Source organism: Canis lupus, chromosome 20, assembly GCF_003254725.2.
Source record: "Canis lupus dingo isolate Sandy chromosome 20, ASM325472v2, whole genome shotgun sequence".
Taxonomy (NCBI): Eukaryota; Metazoa; Chordata; class Mammalia; order Carnivora; family Canidae; genus Canis; species Canis lupus.
Window position 1 is genome coordinate 41,098,741 of NC_064262.1, and position 16,842 is coordinate 41,115,582.

The following is a 16,842-nucleotide window of genomic DNA, read 5'->3' on the forward strand; positions in this document are numbered from 1 at the left end:
CATAAGCATTCTCCAGGATGCTCTGTGAGCAGAGATTATCTTCTCACCCTTCCCTACTGTATCACAACCTGCTTGTTGATCACTGTTCACCAATTATAGTCCTCTGATACAGCAAACTTTGCTCTTCGTCAAAGGCTCTCCCCAGATCCCACTGTAAGGTGCATTGCTTCTGAGAAGAGGTTTTTGTGAAGGCTTCCAGGCCTGATTTTACTCAGGACCATGTATAGACATCAAATCCTTTAACACCTTAGGCTGCATTTTCTTTGAGTAAAATTTTACTTCTAATAAATGCAGTATGTTTTCCTCATAAAATCTAGTGACCCATCCAAGGAAATCCAATCTGATCAATTATTAACAAGCTGTGAATTCTATCTTCCAGCTTTCCTCCAATGAAAGAGATGGCAGCGAGCCAGGGAATTTCCTTCCTCTTTTTATGCCCCAGTCCCCTGTGACGGCCACTTTGTCTGATGAGGATGATGGCTTCATGGACCTTCTTGATGGAGAGAATCTAAAGGTGCTGTGTGTGTGTGTGTGTGTGTGTGTGTTGTGTGTTGTGTGTTGTGTGTGTATGTTCTTACGTGCTGTGTGTGTGTGTGTGTGTGTGTGTTGTGTATGTATGTTCTTACTCGTTCCACTAAGTACCCTGGAGAAGTCATGTGAGAAAGAACAATAATTCCCCAGGGCTTTGAGGTGACTGATATTTTTGTTCATTTGGTGAGAATTTATTGAGACTCTGCTCCCAGTTCGGGGTGGGAGTGGGGGTGGTTCTTCAAAAGAAGACCTGAGAGGATCCTTCTTACCCCGATGGAGTTGACAGTCTATTCTGTGCAAGAGACCTGGAACTAGAGAAACGTAGGATGAGCTGGCGTAACACAGGAGGGCCAAAGGCTACCTACCTCCTCGTGTACCCTCAGGGTGGAAGGGATGCTTGTAGCTACATTCAGATGTCTGAATTGTGAAATGTGATGCTCTTCTGACCTTAACATACTGGGGAGTGGGAAGGAGGAGTGAACATTAGAGGTTTCATATCCAGGCCTGTCTGATACTTCTCAGAGGGAGAAGCAGGCTCCATCCCGGGACTCCAGGATCATACCCTGAGCCAAAGGCAAGACGCTCAACTGCTGAGCCACCCAGGCGTCCCACTGCTGAATCTTTCTTTATAATAGCTTTTCTCTTTTAGAATGATGAAGAGACCCCGTCATGCATGGCAAGCCTCTGGACAGCTCCCCTTGTCATGAGAAGAACCACAAACCTTGTAAGTTGTCCTGGTGTGTCTGGAGGGAGCCTTGAGTAATTAGGCCTCTGGGACAGAGTGGACTAGACTAAATGGAAAACTAATCCTTCTGTCCATATCACCACAGGGTTTCATCTGAGATTCTGTCTTTGGGCTTATGAGTTTCCCTTTGACTTGATTGGTCACTAGTGTTCTCTGGTGTTGTAAAACACGCTGGCTCTTCAAGTTTTCTTTTATCTTCATTGGTATGTGAGGAAGTCTGGCTAATATATATACACATAGTTCTTGTTTGATAATTTCTAGTTTATCCCAGCCATTCTTGGTCAAGTTAATATTGTGTGTGTGTATTAATGTCCTATCGATACAATGTCCCATCGATACAACTCTTTCTTACTTTCTAGTTTAATATCTCAGGAAAATATCTGCTAAATTGAATTCCTCACAAGTGGCAGTGATTGACACCTTTGCGTTCTAAGCTGTAGGTGAAGGTATGGGTTAGTCTGGGGATTGGCTTGAGTTCGCAGGATGGGGCCTTGCTTGGCCTCAGAACACAGCATCCCTCTCAGGAGCTATTGAGGAACACACCTGCGTGGGCACTCTGAGCTCCTTAGAGCTCCTGTTTGCAAGATGGGGAGCTGGTTGTCTTCTCTCCCTGGGTCTCTGGCTCTCCTCTTTCCTAGGCTTGTTTGGTTGTTTTGTCCTTGCCTTTCAACATTTGCACAAAGTCTGCCAAACATTTGGAACACCATTTTATCTCTGTTTCCTGCTCAAAGGTTCTGTTTTATTTCAGGTATCTTCCATATGGAGTTTAGGATTATTTCGGAGCTTAAAGCTCCTGACAGTATTACTTGTAGATAATTGAAATTTTAGATAATTTTTATGTTTTTCCATTTCTCCTGTATAGACTTACTCACAGCTCGTATTTAGGACAGATACTTGTTTCTCTTGCCTAGTTTAAGTTAGAATTGCCTTTGACTCACTCAGGCATTTGGTTACAACTATTATGGATATAAGCATATCCCTGGATGACTACTTCATTGGAAAAGGGTCTGAAAGTGGCTAGTGAAGTTCCACCTTACGCCTTTGGAGCAGAGCCCCCCTCAGGCTCCCACAGGTTGACCTGCTCTAAGAGGTGGTCTGAGTTTGAAAAGGGGCAGGGTGCTTGCTGTGGCCATTAATATTTGCTTCCTCCAGGAGTTTGAGGGGTCAGTAGATGAACTTTTAGTCTGTGCTTTCGCATAGAGACTTTTTTTTTTAAATTTTTATTTATTTATGATAGTCACACAGAGAGAGAGGCAGAGACACAGGCAGAGGGAGAAGCAGGCTCCATGCACCGGGAGCCCGACGTGGGATTCGATCCCGGGTCTCCAGGATCGCGCCCTGGGCCAAAGGCAGGCGCTAAACTGCTGCGCCACCCAGGGATCCCCCACACATAGAGACTTTTCTTTCTCTAGCCAGGTTGATAGGGTTTGTCCCACTGTCATCCTGAGTTACGTCTTTGTTTAATTCAGATCCCATATTAAAACTTCACACTTCAAGCAGTAAGACAACAAGGAGTAGGTTGTTTTTCCACGTCTTGGTCTCAGGGTAGTACTGGAGTTATGGAGCACCAGAGGGTGAAACAGACAGCAGCTTACCCTGGATGTGTGGCCTTGTTAAATGTATGCATGGGGCCATGTGTATCCCATTGAATGGATGGGCCTTGTGGACACTTTAAGGGCAGTAATGTCCATCATCCTGGAAAGAGCCATATGCTGAAGTTGGGGGGCGATCCCTCAGAGATGGCATGTTTACCCAAGGTCTCAGGATATGTGGGGACTTGTTGAGGAGCAGGATATATTTTATGAAAGAACAGTTCATCTCAGGACATTGCATGTAGCCCTGTGAAGCTGCGAATGGGATGTGCGGTGGGCAGGGGCAAGGTTGTGCCAGTTGTCACTTGTCTGCCAGTCTAAAATGTTTGGATGGATTTCCCCAGGGACACAAAGATTCAGTGAGTGTGACTGTTAACTGGAAAGGAGGAGGAGTCAGTTACAAACAGGCCACTCAGGAGCTGATTATGACTATTTGGCAAAGTGCTAAAGACTTTTTCTGAATTATGGGGAGAGGAGGGAATAGATTGAAGGAATCCTAAATTAGGAATGGGTGGTATTTAGGTTAATAGTGGTAAAGGAGAAGTCTTGAGAGTGACACCAAAGTTGTCAGTCTGAGAGGCACTCTTAAAATATGTCCTTAATTTTGTTGGGTGTCTGTGTGCATTTAGTAGATAGAGAGCCTGCTGTCTGCTGCCTTCTCCAAAGCATTTGTGATGGTAGAGGTGTGCCCTCAATTATGCCGCCTTAAGTGAGTACAATCAAAGGGCAAGTGGAATGACAAGACTTAGGGATCTGGGTTTTAGACCCCACTTGAGTTACCCACAAATGGGGACCATTAGTGATACACTTTATCTGTCTACGTGTTTCCCAATTTGTAAAGTAAGGAGTGTTTTGTTTTGTTTTTTGTTTTGTAAGGAGTGTTGATTAGGGGAAGGACTGCATTTGTTTCTAGCTCTAACATCTAGGGTAGTTGGAATAAGACTTCAAATATGAAGCCTTTAGTCTGAAGACTATTTGTCTTTTTTTTTTTTTTTTTTTAACATTCTCCTGTGTTTGTATCTCATCATCTAACACCACACTTGCCAAACAGTAACTCAGAGATTTTCTATCAGTATATAGCCTATAGACTTCTGTTTCCATCGGAGATATTTTCAAACAAAGCTGGAAGCAAGGTATACAGCCTCACATTGTGCAAATGCCTGGAGAACATTAGATACTGTCACAGTACAAATTCAGAGCCCCATATCCTTAGGTATACATAGAAATTGATAATCTTTTTTTTAGATTTTATTTATTAATTTTATTATTATATATATATAATATATATATATAAGATTTATTTATTTATTTATTTATTTATTTATTTATTTATTTATTTATTTATTTATTTATTTGGGAGAAACAAGAGCTAGCTAGAGAGAGCACAACCAGGCAGGGAGAGGGAGAAGCAGGCTCCCCATTGAGCGGGGAGCCTGATGCAGCGCTTGATCCCAGGACTCCGTGATCATGACCTGAGCCGAAGGCAGATGCTTAAACCAACTGAGCCATCCAGGCACCCTGATATACTTAGATTTTTAAACTATCACTGCCCATGAACTATCCTCTTGAGACCACTTAAATTATAGTATTAAATTAATGTGCATAGTCATGAGGAAATAGATTATCTCAGTACAAATGCTTTGACTAAACTTACTAGGTGTCTTGAAAGACATAAATTATGTATAGAGTAAGGAAGCTTGGGAAATACCTATCAGTTTTTTTTGTTTTTTTTTTTTAAGATTTTATTTATTCATGAGAGAGAGGCAAAGACACAGGCAGAGGGAGAAGCAGGCTCCATGCAGGGACCCCAATGTGAGACTCAATCCCGGGTCTCCAGGATCACACCCCAGGCTGCAGGCGGCGCCAAACCGCTGCGCCACCAGGGCTGCCCTTTTTGTTTGTTTTTTACTTGTTTTAAGATTGATTGATTGATTGATTGATTGATTGATTTAGAGAGAGCTCAAACAACCAGGGGGAAGGACAGAGGGAGAGAGAATCCTGAAGCAGCCTCCCCACTGAGTGCAGAGCCTATGCAGAGTTTGATCCCAGGACCCTGACACCATGACCTGAGCAGAGATCAAGAGTCAGCTGCCTAACTGACTGAGCCACCTGGGCACCCCTCAAGATAGCAGGCTTTAATGGAAGATGGGTCTCTTTTTTTCCCCCCCTCTTAGGGCAATCGATGCAAGCTGTTTGACTCTTCTTCCACATGTAGCTCCATCGCCCGGTCAGTGTTAAAAAGACCAGACCGATCTCAGGAGGAGTACCTACCCGGAAATACGAAGCGGAGAAAGAACATGGCTGGGGCCAGTCCCGAAGAGGTAGCAAGTCCAGAGAAACCCCAAGAGGTTAGTTTTGCAGGTACCTTTGTGCTCAAGAAGAATGATACTGTGTTTTTTCAATTCTGAAATTTCCATTTCGTTCTTCTTTGCTAAGATTTACTGTTTTTCATTTGTTTCAAACATGTTCGTAATTGGCTATTGAAGCATTTTTATGATGGCTGCTTTAAAACCCTTATCAGATAATTCCAGCATCTGTGTTGTGGTGTTGGCCTCTATTGATTGTCTTTTCCTATTCAGGTTGAGATTTTCCTGGTTCTTGGTATGACAAGTGATTTTTCAATTGTATCCTGTGTATTTTGGGTATTTAAGACTCTGGGCTATGTAAATTTTCTGTTTTAGGCCTCTGATACTGCAGGGATGGTAAGCATTCCCTAGCACAGCCTCCCTTGACACAATGGGTGGGGTCGTTATTGCTGGGTAGGAGTGAGAGTTCAAGGTCTGCCCTAGGCCTCTGCTGACACCATCCCAGTGGAATGGAGACTAAGCACTTAATTATAGCTGGGCGAGGGTTGGAAGTCTAAGCTCCCCACTTGCTGACCAGGCGTGTTGTAGGGCCATCCTTTTTCCCTTGGTGTTTTGCTACAGTGGTGGTATTGCCTAAAACTTTTCTGTCTTGATAGGCTGCCTTTTTCCCAGTGCTTTGGCTTGGGGGAACAGACTTTTGTAATTTTTAAATAGCTGCATGAGGATCCTTGTTATGTTCCTGTTGTTATGATCTTGTTATCCTTGTTATGATCCTGTTGATTAAAATTTAGATTGTTCCTAGTTTTCTTTTTTTTTTTTCCTTAAGATTTTATTTATTTATTCATGAGAGAGCAAGAGAGAGAGGCAGAGACACAGGCAGAGGAAGAAGTAGGCTTCATGCAGGAAGCCTAATGTGGGACTCGATCCCGGGACCACACCCTGAGCCAAAGGCAGACGTTCAACTGCTGAGCCACCCAGGCGTCCCTCCCTGTTTCTAGTTTTCAAATGCTATAAACAATTACAATATTCACTGTCCTTTCGTGCTTATTTTGGGGGGAATAAATGGGGTTGCTAGGGCAAAAACCTATGTACATTTAGTATATTTACCCCCTCCCCCATTTATATATTCATTCATTCATTCATTTATGGAAGGAGAGTCAGTGGGAGGGACAGAGAGAATCTTAAGTAGGCCTGACACAGTTTTATCTCATAGCTCTGAGATCATGACTTGAGCTGAAATCAAGTCAGACACTTAACTGACTAAGCCATCCAGGTGCCCCAGTATCATTTTTAATGGTCTCCTAAATGCATTTCAAATTTGGGTTGAAATAACATCTGTGCATTGCGATTGGTCACTAGGTCTCTTATTATTTGGGCTCCTGTGCTCCCATCTTTTTGTTTCCTTCTTGAAATTTAGTGATTGAAGAACTCAGGCCAGTTGCCTTGTAGAAGTTCCCACAGTCCTATGGGATCTTCTAATATTGTCTTCTCTCCTTTTTATTGCCCATAAACCTCTAAACACTAGGAAGACTTGATGAGATTGAGATTCAGTTTCTTTGGCATGAATATCTCATGGGGGATTTTGTTTACTTTGATCAGGAGACACATTGCTGGGAAGTCATTGATGATGATTGCCTAGATTTCATTTAACCAAGGTTTCAAAAAAGTGATCCTGTAGTTCTGTCATTCTTTTTTTTTTTTTTTTTTTTAATAATTTTTTTTAGAAAGTTCTGTCATTCTTCATTTATTGGCAGAATGTACCTCAAAGAGAAACTTCCGTGCATCAAACTCTTTGGTCACTTGTGGGAAAGGCAAAATGCATGCTCCCTTTCTTTAAAATAAATATATCTCCGTAAATGCCAACCATGACCAAGAAAGAACATTAGCAGCAGCCCAGAGCCCCTCCTGTGCTCTCTCCCTCAACGACACTGATCTGAACTCTGTTGCTATAGCTGAGCTTTGCCTGTATTCAAATCGTATAAACTTGAAGTCCTACTGTATGTATTTCTTTTATGTCTGGATTCTCTTGTTCAGCATTACTTTTGTGAGAATCATCTATTTTATGTGTCCATTCTGGTGAGTGTACAGTGTCTGCGGTTTTAGTTTTTATTTCCCTGATTTTCCCTCTCTGTATTGCTAGTCCAAGTGAATGTGCCCATTTTTCTATTGGGTTATCTCTTATTTGTGGAAGTACTGTATACATTCAGAGAGGATTCTTTTATTTAATTATTTTTTTAAAGATTTTCTTTATTTATTCATGAGAGACATACAGAGAGAGAGAGAGAGAGAGAGGCAGAGACACAGGCAGAGGGAGAAGCAGGCTCCATGCAAGGAGCCCAACCTGGGACTCGATCCCAAGTCTCCAGGATCACACCCTGGGCTGCAGGCCGCGCTAAACCGCTGCGCCACCGGGGCTGCCCCAGAGAGGATTCTTTTAAAGATTGTTTATCTTCTCACTCTGGCTTGCCTTGTCTCTTAATACTGTTCTTTTGATGAGCAGAATTTCTGGACTTGTTAAATGTATTTCAATTAATCGGTCTTATTTTATGTTTAGTGCTTTTTGTGTCCTACTTAAAAGAAATCCTTACCTCCCCATGACTAACCCTTTTGACATCACTCTACTAGTCTAATAGCTTCCTTGCTACTATCATAAGGCATTCCAGGTTTATATTATACATTTCTTATCCCAACCTGGAGTCAGTCACTTCAAAAACCCTGGTTTATTTGTTCCTTTCTTTCTTTTTCTTTTTTCTTTCTTTTTTTTTTTTTTTTTAAGATTTTATTTTTTAAGTCATCTACACGCAATGTGGAGATCGAAGGATACCCGGGTGGCTCAGGGTGTGATCCTGGAGTCTTGGGATCAAGTCCCACATCACAAGTCCCGCATCAGGCTCCCTGCATGAAGCCTGCTTCTCCCTCTGCTTGCGTCTCTGCTTCTCTCTGTGTGGGAGTGTCTCTCATGAATAAATAAAATCTTTCAAAAAAAATAAATAAAACGAGACCAAAAGTTGCATGCTCTACCAACTGAGCCAGCCAGACACCCTCAAAGCCTAGTTTCTTTTTTCTTTTTTTTTTTTCTTTTTTAGATTTCATTTATATATTCAAGACAGAGGCAGAGACACAGACAGAGGGAGAAGCAGGTTCCCTATGGGGAGCCCCATGTGGGACTCGATCCCAGAACTCCAGGATCACTCCCTGAACCAAAGGCAGGCACTTAACTGCTGAGAAACCCGTGCCAAGCCCTGGTTTCTTTTAGTGGAAAATAGTATTTGGAGACCATGGTATCCTTTAGGAATGCTCATTGTACCTCAGTGGATAGAGCAAAAAAATACTTATTTTAGACTCAGCCTTAATTTTAATTCCCCCTCTTTTTTAAAAAAAAATATTTATTTGCGAGAGAGAGCAGAGTGAGTGAAAACATACATTTGCGAGGGAGAGGAAGAAGAAGCTCCCCACTGAGCAGGAAAGCCAACGCAGGGCTCGATCTCAGGACCCCAGAATCAGATTCCCAATTGACTGAACCAACTCAGGTGCCCCTTAATTTCCCTTTTAAAAAAAGGTAGAAAAGGAAAACTTAGTTTCAGAACATTTCAGTTAGATGCTAAAATAATAGTAGACCTAGCCAGTGACCCATATTCTCTTTTTCAATCAAATAAAGAAAATGTTTTATTTGCTAAATATAGACATTTACATGTCACTCTCTCTTTTTTTTTAAAGATTTTATTTATTCATGAGAGACACAGAGAGAGGCAGAGACACAGGCAGAGGGAGAAGCAGGCTCCTTGCAGGAAGCCTGATACGGGACTCGATCCCGGGTCTCCAGGATCAGACCCTGCTGGGCTGAAAACAGGCGCTAAACCACTGAGCCACCCGGGCTGCCCTGTCACTCTCCTCCTGGTGACATGTTCTAGGTGAATGTTTTCAAAAGTCCTATTCAAAACCCTGGCCTCATTTTCTACCTCTGATTTGTTACAGATTCTACATCAGTCTTTATCCCTGATATCTTCCCCGAAAGGGACCATTGAGAACATTTTGGATAATGACCCAAGGGATCTTATAGGAGACTTCTCCAAGGTAATTCTAAGTAGATGCAAGGAGAGCTGCTCTGACTAGGTAATTTGGGCTTTAAGTGCTTCCTAGAAGGCTCCCCTGCCTTTCTCCCTCACTCGGTGGCTCTTGGCAATGCCCTTAAGGGGACACAATTTAAAGTTTTTGAAGATAAGGAAACAGACTCATGATCAGACGTATCTTGGTCTCTGTGGGACTATAGACCTTACTGGTACTAATCAGAGGAAGTAGGAAGCTACCCACCAGCCACCTTGACTCCAACACAAAGGCCAGGCTCTGATTATAAAAATAGTAATGCAGTAAAGTACAAAGTGTTTCTGATTATAAAAATAGTAATGCAGTAAAGTACAAAGAAATAAGAATAAACCTGTAGCCTTACTACACAATTGTATATCCAAAGGTTATCTTGGAATATCCAAGGTTGATGAATTTAATTTCTCTGTTGTCCAGAGAAGTATAGCCTTTGAAGGAGAAGGCCCTCAGGGGAGTGCAGAGGGAGATCTGCTGATGGCCTGATATGTATGGATTTGCTGAGTGGAAGAGTTAGCTGTCTTTGGGCTGTGGTGAAATATGAGGGTGGGACAGGGAATGTATCAGTAGCAGCTTGTTTAGACACATAGGATAGATGTGAAGGCTACCAGAGCATCATTGGTTTAGCTAACATTTGTTGAAACACTATTACATGTTAAGCAAAGATTCCAAAATTAAGTCCCAGTTCCTTCTCTCAAACAACTTATCCTGTGGTCAGTAAGACCTGTCATGCTGTCGACTACACAGTAGATGGAAGTTTATTGAGGGCAGTGTGAGCAGCCTGGAAGAAATAAAAGGGAGTTGTCTCACCTAGAAGATTGTGGAAGGTATGGGTCTGGGCCATATTTCATATTTCAGCCAGGTGAGTTTTGAAGAAATAGGGACACATAAGGGGGTTGAAAATAGGCAACAACTCCATCTGAATGGAAGAAGGAGCAAAGACTGTGTCCCCATTGGTGGAACCTTCCACTTGAATTGAAACTGTTGGTTATATTTGTCATAATGACCTTGCCAATGGCCATGGGGATGGGTGAGCTCTTGATTCAGCCAGTTGCCTTAATGAGTAATTGCTGGTGTGCTTATAATTGTTACATTTATCAGCCTTGAGATTTGCTTAAAAAAAATTTTTTTTTCTTTAAGGGTTATCTCTTTCATACAGTTGCTGGGAAGCATCAGGATTTAAAATACATCTCTCCAGAAATTGTAAGTCATCTTTTTGGATCCTGTCACCCATGAGGTATTTGGTTCTAGTTGTTCCTGACAACCAAAGTTGATTCTCCTGGGTTTTCTCTCCACAGATGGCATCTGTTTTAAACGGCAAGTTTGCCAACCTCATTAAAGAATTTGTTATCATTGATTGCCGGTACCCGTATGAATATGAGGGAGGCCACATCAAGGTATGGGTTCTTTTATTTATTATTTTTAAGATTTTACTTATTTATCCATGCAGGGAGCCCAATGTGGGACTCGATCCCAGGACCAGGGGATCACGCCCTGAGCCAAAGGCAGATACCCAAATGCTGAGCCAGGCGTCCCAGAATTTGTGATTTTTAAAAGGGTGTGGGATGGTCGGGGTGCCTGGGTGACTTAGATGGTTAAGCGTCCGACTCTTGATCTCAGTTCAGGTCTTGATCTCAGGATTGAAGCCTATTTTAAAAAAATAAAAATAAGGGACACCTGGGTGGCTCAGCATTTGGGCATCTGCCTTCGGCCCAGGGTGTGATCCTGGAGTACCGGGATTGTGTCCCAGATCAGATTCCTTGCATGCAGCCTGCTTCTTTCTCTGCCTGTGTCTCTGACTCTGTCTGTGTCTCTCACGAATAAATAAATAAAATCTTTAAATAAAATAAAATTAAAACGTAAAATAAAGGAAAGAGGTGGTAACACCTGGCTACTTAATAGCTCATGTGCTGGTTATGAGATTTTAATTTTTTAATATTAATATTAATTTCACACATAATATTCTTTTTTTTTTTTAAAGATTTTATTTATTCATGAGAGACACACACACAGAGGGAGGGAGAGAGGCAGAGACACAAACACAGGCAGAGGGAGAAGCAGGCTCCATGCAGGAAGCCCAACAAGGGACTCCATCCCGGGTTTCCAGGATCACGCCTTGGGCTGAAGGTGGCGCTAAACCACTGAGCCACCAGGGCTGCCCTGGTTATGAGATTTTTTAAAAGACAATTTGATTCCTAGTGCACTGAAGAACGTTCCCTGCCCTACACTGCTCTTCACCACATTGTACAGCAAATGCTGCCTGTCCTTTGCTTCACACCATCACCATCAAGGGCATTTCTAGGTGGTGCCCACTGATTTCTAAGCCAGGCCTGGGCACCCCAAGGCTTCTGACCAGAAGCCAGTCTGGTGACATGTCCTAATCTATGCCATACTTAGTGGTGCCTCTAAGTCTGTAGTTGAATTAAGCTGCAGGGTGGAGGGCAGGTGTTGGGTCATGCTTTCCCAGGAAAAAAGTAATTGGTTGTGCCAACTTCATCTTTTAACCAATAAAATAGTGTTGAAATACAATAAAAGGGTACATTAAATACAACATTAGCATTTGCCAGTGTCTTAGTAGCTTTCAAAAGTTCCGAATTCATAAATACCACTCCTGTCTGCCATAGTCATAACAGAATATGAGGTGCCCAATTATAGGTGACTCTCACAGAAGAATCATTGGCAAGTATGTTATGCCCAGGTTCCAAGAGTCTCTGGTGCCTTCACAGGGTGCAGTGAACTTGCACATGGAAGAGGAGGTTGAGGACTTCTTACTAAAGAAGCCCATTGTACCTACCGATGGCAAGCGTGTCATTGTCGTGTTCCACTGCGAGTTCTCTTCTGAGCGAGGCCCTCGCATGTGAGTACTGCATGAAACTGGGCTCTGCGGCTCAGGCCTGCGTTGACTGGTGGGATGTGGCAATGGATGGCTCACCCTCAGGGCGTACTTCAGTATACCGAGCAAGCACCCTCTCCCACATCCTGAATCATTTCCATGCCTTAGCCTGCGCACATGACTTGTAAATGTTCACTTTTGTGAAATTTCAAATTCATGTGTAGCAGATGTGTGCCCAAATCCTTATCTATTAAGCAGTCAATTTGATGAACAGCTTCCTTGAGTATGGCTTTTTATAGGCTTGACCTATCAGTTTCTGTGGCCAAGGGCTTTAGGCCTTCTCCAGCCCAGCCCTGTCTCTGGCTAGTATGGTAGGTGCTGGGAATACAGAGGGCCAGCTGGAGACGGGGGTGAGGGCTGAGGCAGGGTGGAATGCAGCCTTGATTGGGGTAGGACAAGGTAGACTTTTCATGGGCCCCTAGGCCTGGATCCTTGTGCACTTTTCATTTTGAACCAGTTCTAAAGTCAGGCCACACGGGGGCGCCTGGGTGGCTCAGTCTATTAAGTGTCAGACTATGCTAAAATTGTGAGATGGAACCCTATGTGGGCTCCATGCTCAGCGGGGAGTCTGCCTGAGATTATTTCCCTCCCTCGGCTGCCCCTCCTCCCTGCTCGCACATGCTCTTGCTCAAACATAATCTTTTTTTTTTTTAATTTAATTTAATTTAATTTTATTTTATTTTATTTTATTTATTTATTTTATTTTATTTATTTTATTTTATTTTATTTTATTTTATTTATTTTATTTTATTTATTTTATTTATTTTATTTATTATTTTATTTATGAGAGACAGAGAGGCAGAGAGAGAAGCAGGCTCCCTGCAGGAAGCCCGATGTGGGACTCAATCTGGGGACTCTGGGATCACGTCCTGAGCTGAAGGCAAATGCTCAACCACTGAGCTACCCAGGCGTCCCTCAAATATAATCTTTTTTTTCTTTAAGAAAAGAAAAAGGCCATTTGCCCACATGTGCTTCACCTGACTTCATCAGCAGCTTCTGTTTTGCTGCATTAGCACACATAGAATTACACACATAACTACAACAGGAACTTGTCTCCCCACCAACCTCCTGAGGACAAGGACTTGTCCTACATTAAGCACAAAACTGTGATCACATGAAGGGGTAGGATTTGGGTGAGGACTAACGTTCACTCACTCTACAGGTACTTCCCATTGCCTCTCACATGCGAAATAGTGTTCTGATTACTGTGGAGAACAGCAAAATGTAGGAGAACAAAAAGCCCTGCCTTCACGGAGCTTGCATTTCATACTGGGCAGGAGCAGACAAATATAATAAATAATATGTTAACTACTCTGTGTTAGAAGGTATTTCAGAGACAAATAAGATGAGAGGTGGGTGCTCCCAGGAAGTTTGGAGGAGCAGCAAGGGGGCCAGAGTGGCTGGAGTAAAGGCTGATGGGGGAGGAGGCAGGGGCAGGGTACCCAGTTGGGGGCCACTGTAAGGATTTTGGCTTTTGTACCAAGGGTTGGTAGGTAAGAAGCCACTGCCAGGTGAGGGTATTAGTGAGAGTATTTAGTATTCCATGCAGGAGTACAAGTAGGTGCCTTGAGGCAGGAGCAAGCTCGGCTGGCTGGCTGGCTGGCTTGTTTATTTATTTATTTAAATTTTTGATTTATTCATGAGAGACACACAAAGGCAGAGGCAGAAGCAGGCTCCCTATTAGGAGCCCGCTGAGGTACTTGATCCCAGGACCTTGGGATCATGCCCTGAGCCAAAGGCAGACACTCAACCACTGAGCCACCCAGGCATCCCAAGCTCTGCCTATTTAAAAGCCACAGGAAGAAAGCAGCTGGCTTAGTTAGGAAGTGAGGGAGGGACCCTAGTGGTGAGGAGCTGGAGGGTGTGGTGAGCGGAGATTGCAATGGGGAGCCGTCACTCCACATGAGGTGTGGGTGGTAGCATAGAGGACCTTGGGCAGGGGCCAGACAGTAGGGCCATTGAACCTGGAGGAAGGACAGCTTGGGAGAGACCATCCATCTCCCTATGAACTCTTCCTAAAGACCACATGTGGCCTGGGACCCACAGCTCAATGCTGGTTTCTAAGAATGACTGGGAAAGTGAGAAGTTGTGTGTCAGGAGTATTCGCTCGGCACTGCTGTGCTCACCGTACCGTTAGTTCGGGTTGCCCCAAGTTAGGAGAGCTAACCTTGCTCTGGCCTGCCTCCTCGCTGCTAGGTGCCGGTACGTGAGAGAGAGAGATCGGCTTGGTAACGAGTATCCCAAACTCCACTACCCGGAGCTGTATGTCCTGAAGGGCGGGTACAAGGAGTTCTTCCTGAAATGCCAGGTGAGGCAAGGTCTCTGGAGAGCACGGTGCACCCCTCACCCAGGCTGGATGGGCAGATCCGTGTGCTTGTCGTGGCTGTCTCTTGTTCGGGGTCTGGGGATTTGCCTCACACAAAGAAGGGTCCTAGGCCCTGCTGCGCATCCCAGCCTCGCAGGCCCAGATGGGGGGAGAGCCGGCTTAGGAGCGTGAGGCATGGGCCCCTCATCTCATCCTCTGTCGTCTGCAGTCTCACTGCGAGCCTCCCAGCTACCGGCCCATGCACCATGAGGACTTCAAAGAAGACCTGAAGAAGTTCCGCACCAAGAGCCGGACCTGGGCAGGGGAAAAGAGCAAAAGGGAGATGTACAGCCGTCTGAAGAAGCTGTGAGGGTGGCCATGCCAGACAGCAGCAGCCTGAGCTGCCCTCTGTGCCTCCCCCCTTCCCTCTTGGCTGCAGAGAAACCTGAGCAAAGGGACCAGCCACGGGCGTGACATGTGGAGAGAGGACCCGGGGCTTGTGCGCCTGACCCCTACTGCTGCACTTGCGGGGCTGGAACATCCTGCCGGCCACGCCTCTTCTGTCTCTGTAAGACCTTCTCCTTCTGCCTTGTGACTGTCTGCCAGGGCTGTCGCCTGCCACAGTGCAGTTCTGGGTACCACTTCAAGAAGTTCTGACTTACCACCACCACCACCACCGTCGGACAGACCACCTGGGGCCTTCCTGGGTGCTGTTCTCTGGGGGGTGGTGGGGGGGAGAGAAGTCCACGAGCAGAGATGCTGCTGGCCAAATACCAAAGACAGCCTGGGAAGGGAATGGTCTTTGTGGGATAACCCATATCTTTAATTTATTCAACTTCATCAATCACTTTAATTTTTTTTTTTTTTTAAACTCCTGGAGACTTTTATTTAACTGCTTCTTTAAGTCATAATACTGCCATTCTGGGTAGGGTTTTATCATCCCAGGGACTACCTCTGCTTTAAAAAAAAAAAAATATGGGGGAGAAGAGGCATACTTGTGTTGAGGGACAGAACCAGCTCTGTCACCCCCAGGGGGCACTGTGGTACTGGGGCTGCTGCTATTTAAAGCCAAGGACTGAGGTACTGGTAGGATCAGGCACAGGACTCCGACTTGGCTACAGGACATAAGCTAAACCTCCCAGACCTACCTCGAAGGCCACTGAGATCTGTGGGGGAGTGACCCTACTCTTCCTCACCCCAGCTCCTTGTGACGTTGGCTGGTATAGGAGTCACAGTCAGGAAAGCACTTCAGACAGCTTCCATTGGACCACCCCCAGGCCAGTGTTGAAATGTGGTAGTGTAGGTGTCCTAGAGTAGGTGGGGGCCAGGGCAGGGGGGGCTCTGCGGGATGGGGGAGGGGAGCATACACCGAGTGTCTTCTATTACTCTGATACTCTTGAATAGCTTTTAATTTTCTAAAAATAGGCATTTTATGAGTCAAGGAGTATCAAATCAGTGTTGGCTGGGCCACCCAAGGGTGAAAAGAGGGGCTGGAAGCCCTGGGCTTTAGGAGAGGGCTATGGGTGCTGGCATACAGATGACTGTATTAAATGTGTTTCTCAGGAGGCAGCGTGGTGGATTTTGAAGGTAAAACTTTGGGTTTATCATGTTTGAATTTGAGGGACAGGGATGCCTACTGGTCTCTGCTTATCCCCACCAATAGGCACCAGCCTCTTCACCATCTTTGCTCCATTGGGGTGTAGCCAGCTTTGTCTTAAACACAAGAGCCAGTCTCCCCGCTTACTTTGCTTCCTCCTTTGGGGGGTAGGGAGGGAAGCAGTGGTATTGGAGATGGCTTGTTGCTGTTATGGGTTTGAGTTGCATTTGGCTATAAAACAATCTTGTTAGAAAAAGTAAGTGGGGAGGAGGGGAACGGGAAGAAAGAAAGGCCTCTCCCCCTCCTCTCACCACACATTGGGACACATCTCAGTTGGTCTCTAATCTTGTTTGTAGGGATTCTGTTGGTTGAATGCCTGGGAAGGGAGGTGGGATGGCCTTCAGATTGGACCAGCTTACCCAGCATGGCCGACCAACTGTTGCAGGCTCTGAAAATAAAAACAGTCCTGAACCCATGTTCTCTGCCTAGTTCTTGTGGATTTGAAGAGAATTGTGTTTTCTTTGGAGGAATCATATTCAACTAAAATCAGTATAGGGGTGGTTACATTTCAAGAGGCCAAAGGGCTCCTGTGTGGCATGGCTCTGGGGGTGGCCAGAACGACTTCTACTTGCTGCCCTGACTCCAAAAACTTGCGATTCAAGTTGATTTACAAGATGAAATAGGGCCATCCAAAGCTTACCCAAACCATTGGCATTGAAGCAACAGTTCAAAGGGAAAGGATCCTGGGGATCCCTGGGTGGCTCAGTGGTTTAGC

The 16,842-nt window shown here is 44.6% G+C and overlaps 1 protein-coding gene across 6 annotated transcripts in view; it reads left to right on the forward strand.

The window, feature by feature from the left end:
* The window catches only part of CDC25A (cell division cycle 25A), a 25,552-nt gene extending 9,010 nt beyond the window's left edge, over positions 1 to 16,542 (forward strand). For 4 of the 6 annotated variants that reach the window (XM_025455713.3, XM_025455712.3, XM_025455714.3 and 1 more), the window contains 9 exons: positions 380 to 514; positions 1,181 to 1,255; positions 5,043 to 5,216; positions 9,150 to 9,248; positions 10,413 to 10,475; positions 10,571 to 10,669; positions 11,999 to 12,129; positions 14,362 to 14,473; positions 14,700 to 16,542. In XM_025455713.3, coding sequence (XP_025311498.1) covers positions 380 to 514; positions 1,181 to 1,255; positions 5,043 to 5,216; positions 9,150 to 9,248; positions 10,413 to 10,475; positions 10,571 to 10,669; positions 11,999 to 12,129; positions 14,362 to 14,473; positions 14,700 to 14,840 — 1,029 coding nt within the window. In that variant the 3' untranslated portion in view covers positions 14,841 to 16,542. The remainder of the gene's footprint in view (positions 1 to 379; positions 515 to 1,180; positions 1,256 to 5,042; positions 5,217 to 9,149; positions 9,249 to 10,412; positions 10,476 to 10,570; positions 10,670 to 11,998; positions 12,130 to 14,361; positions 14,474 to 14,699) is intronic. The other 2 variants (XM_035703243.2, XM_035703244.2) reach the window with 1 other exon arrangement.
* Positions 16,543 to 16,842: the final 300 nt, after the last annotated feature.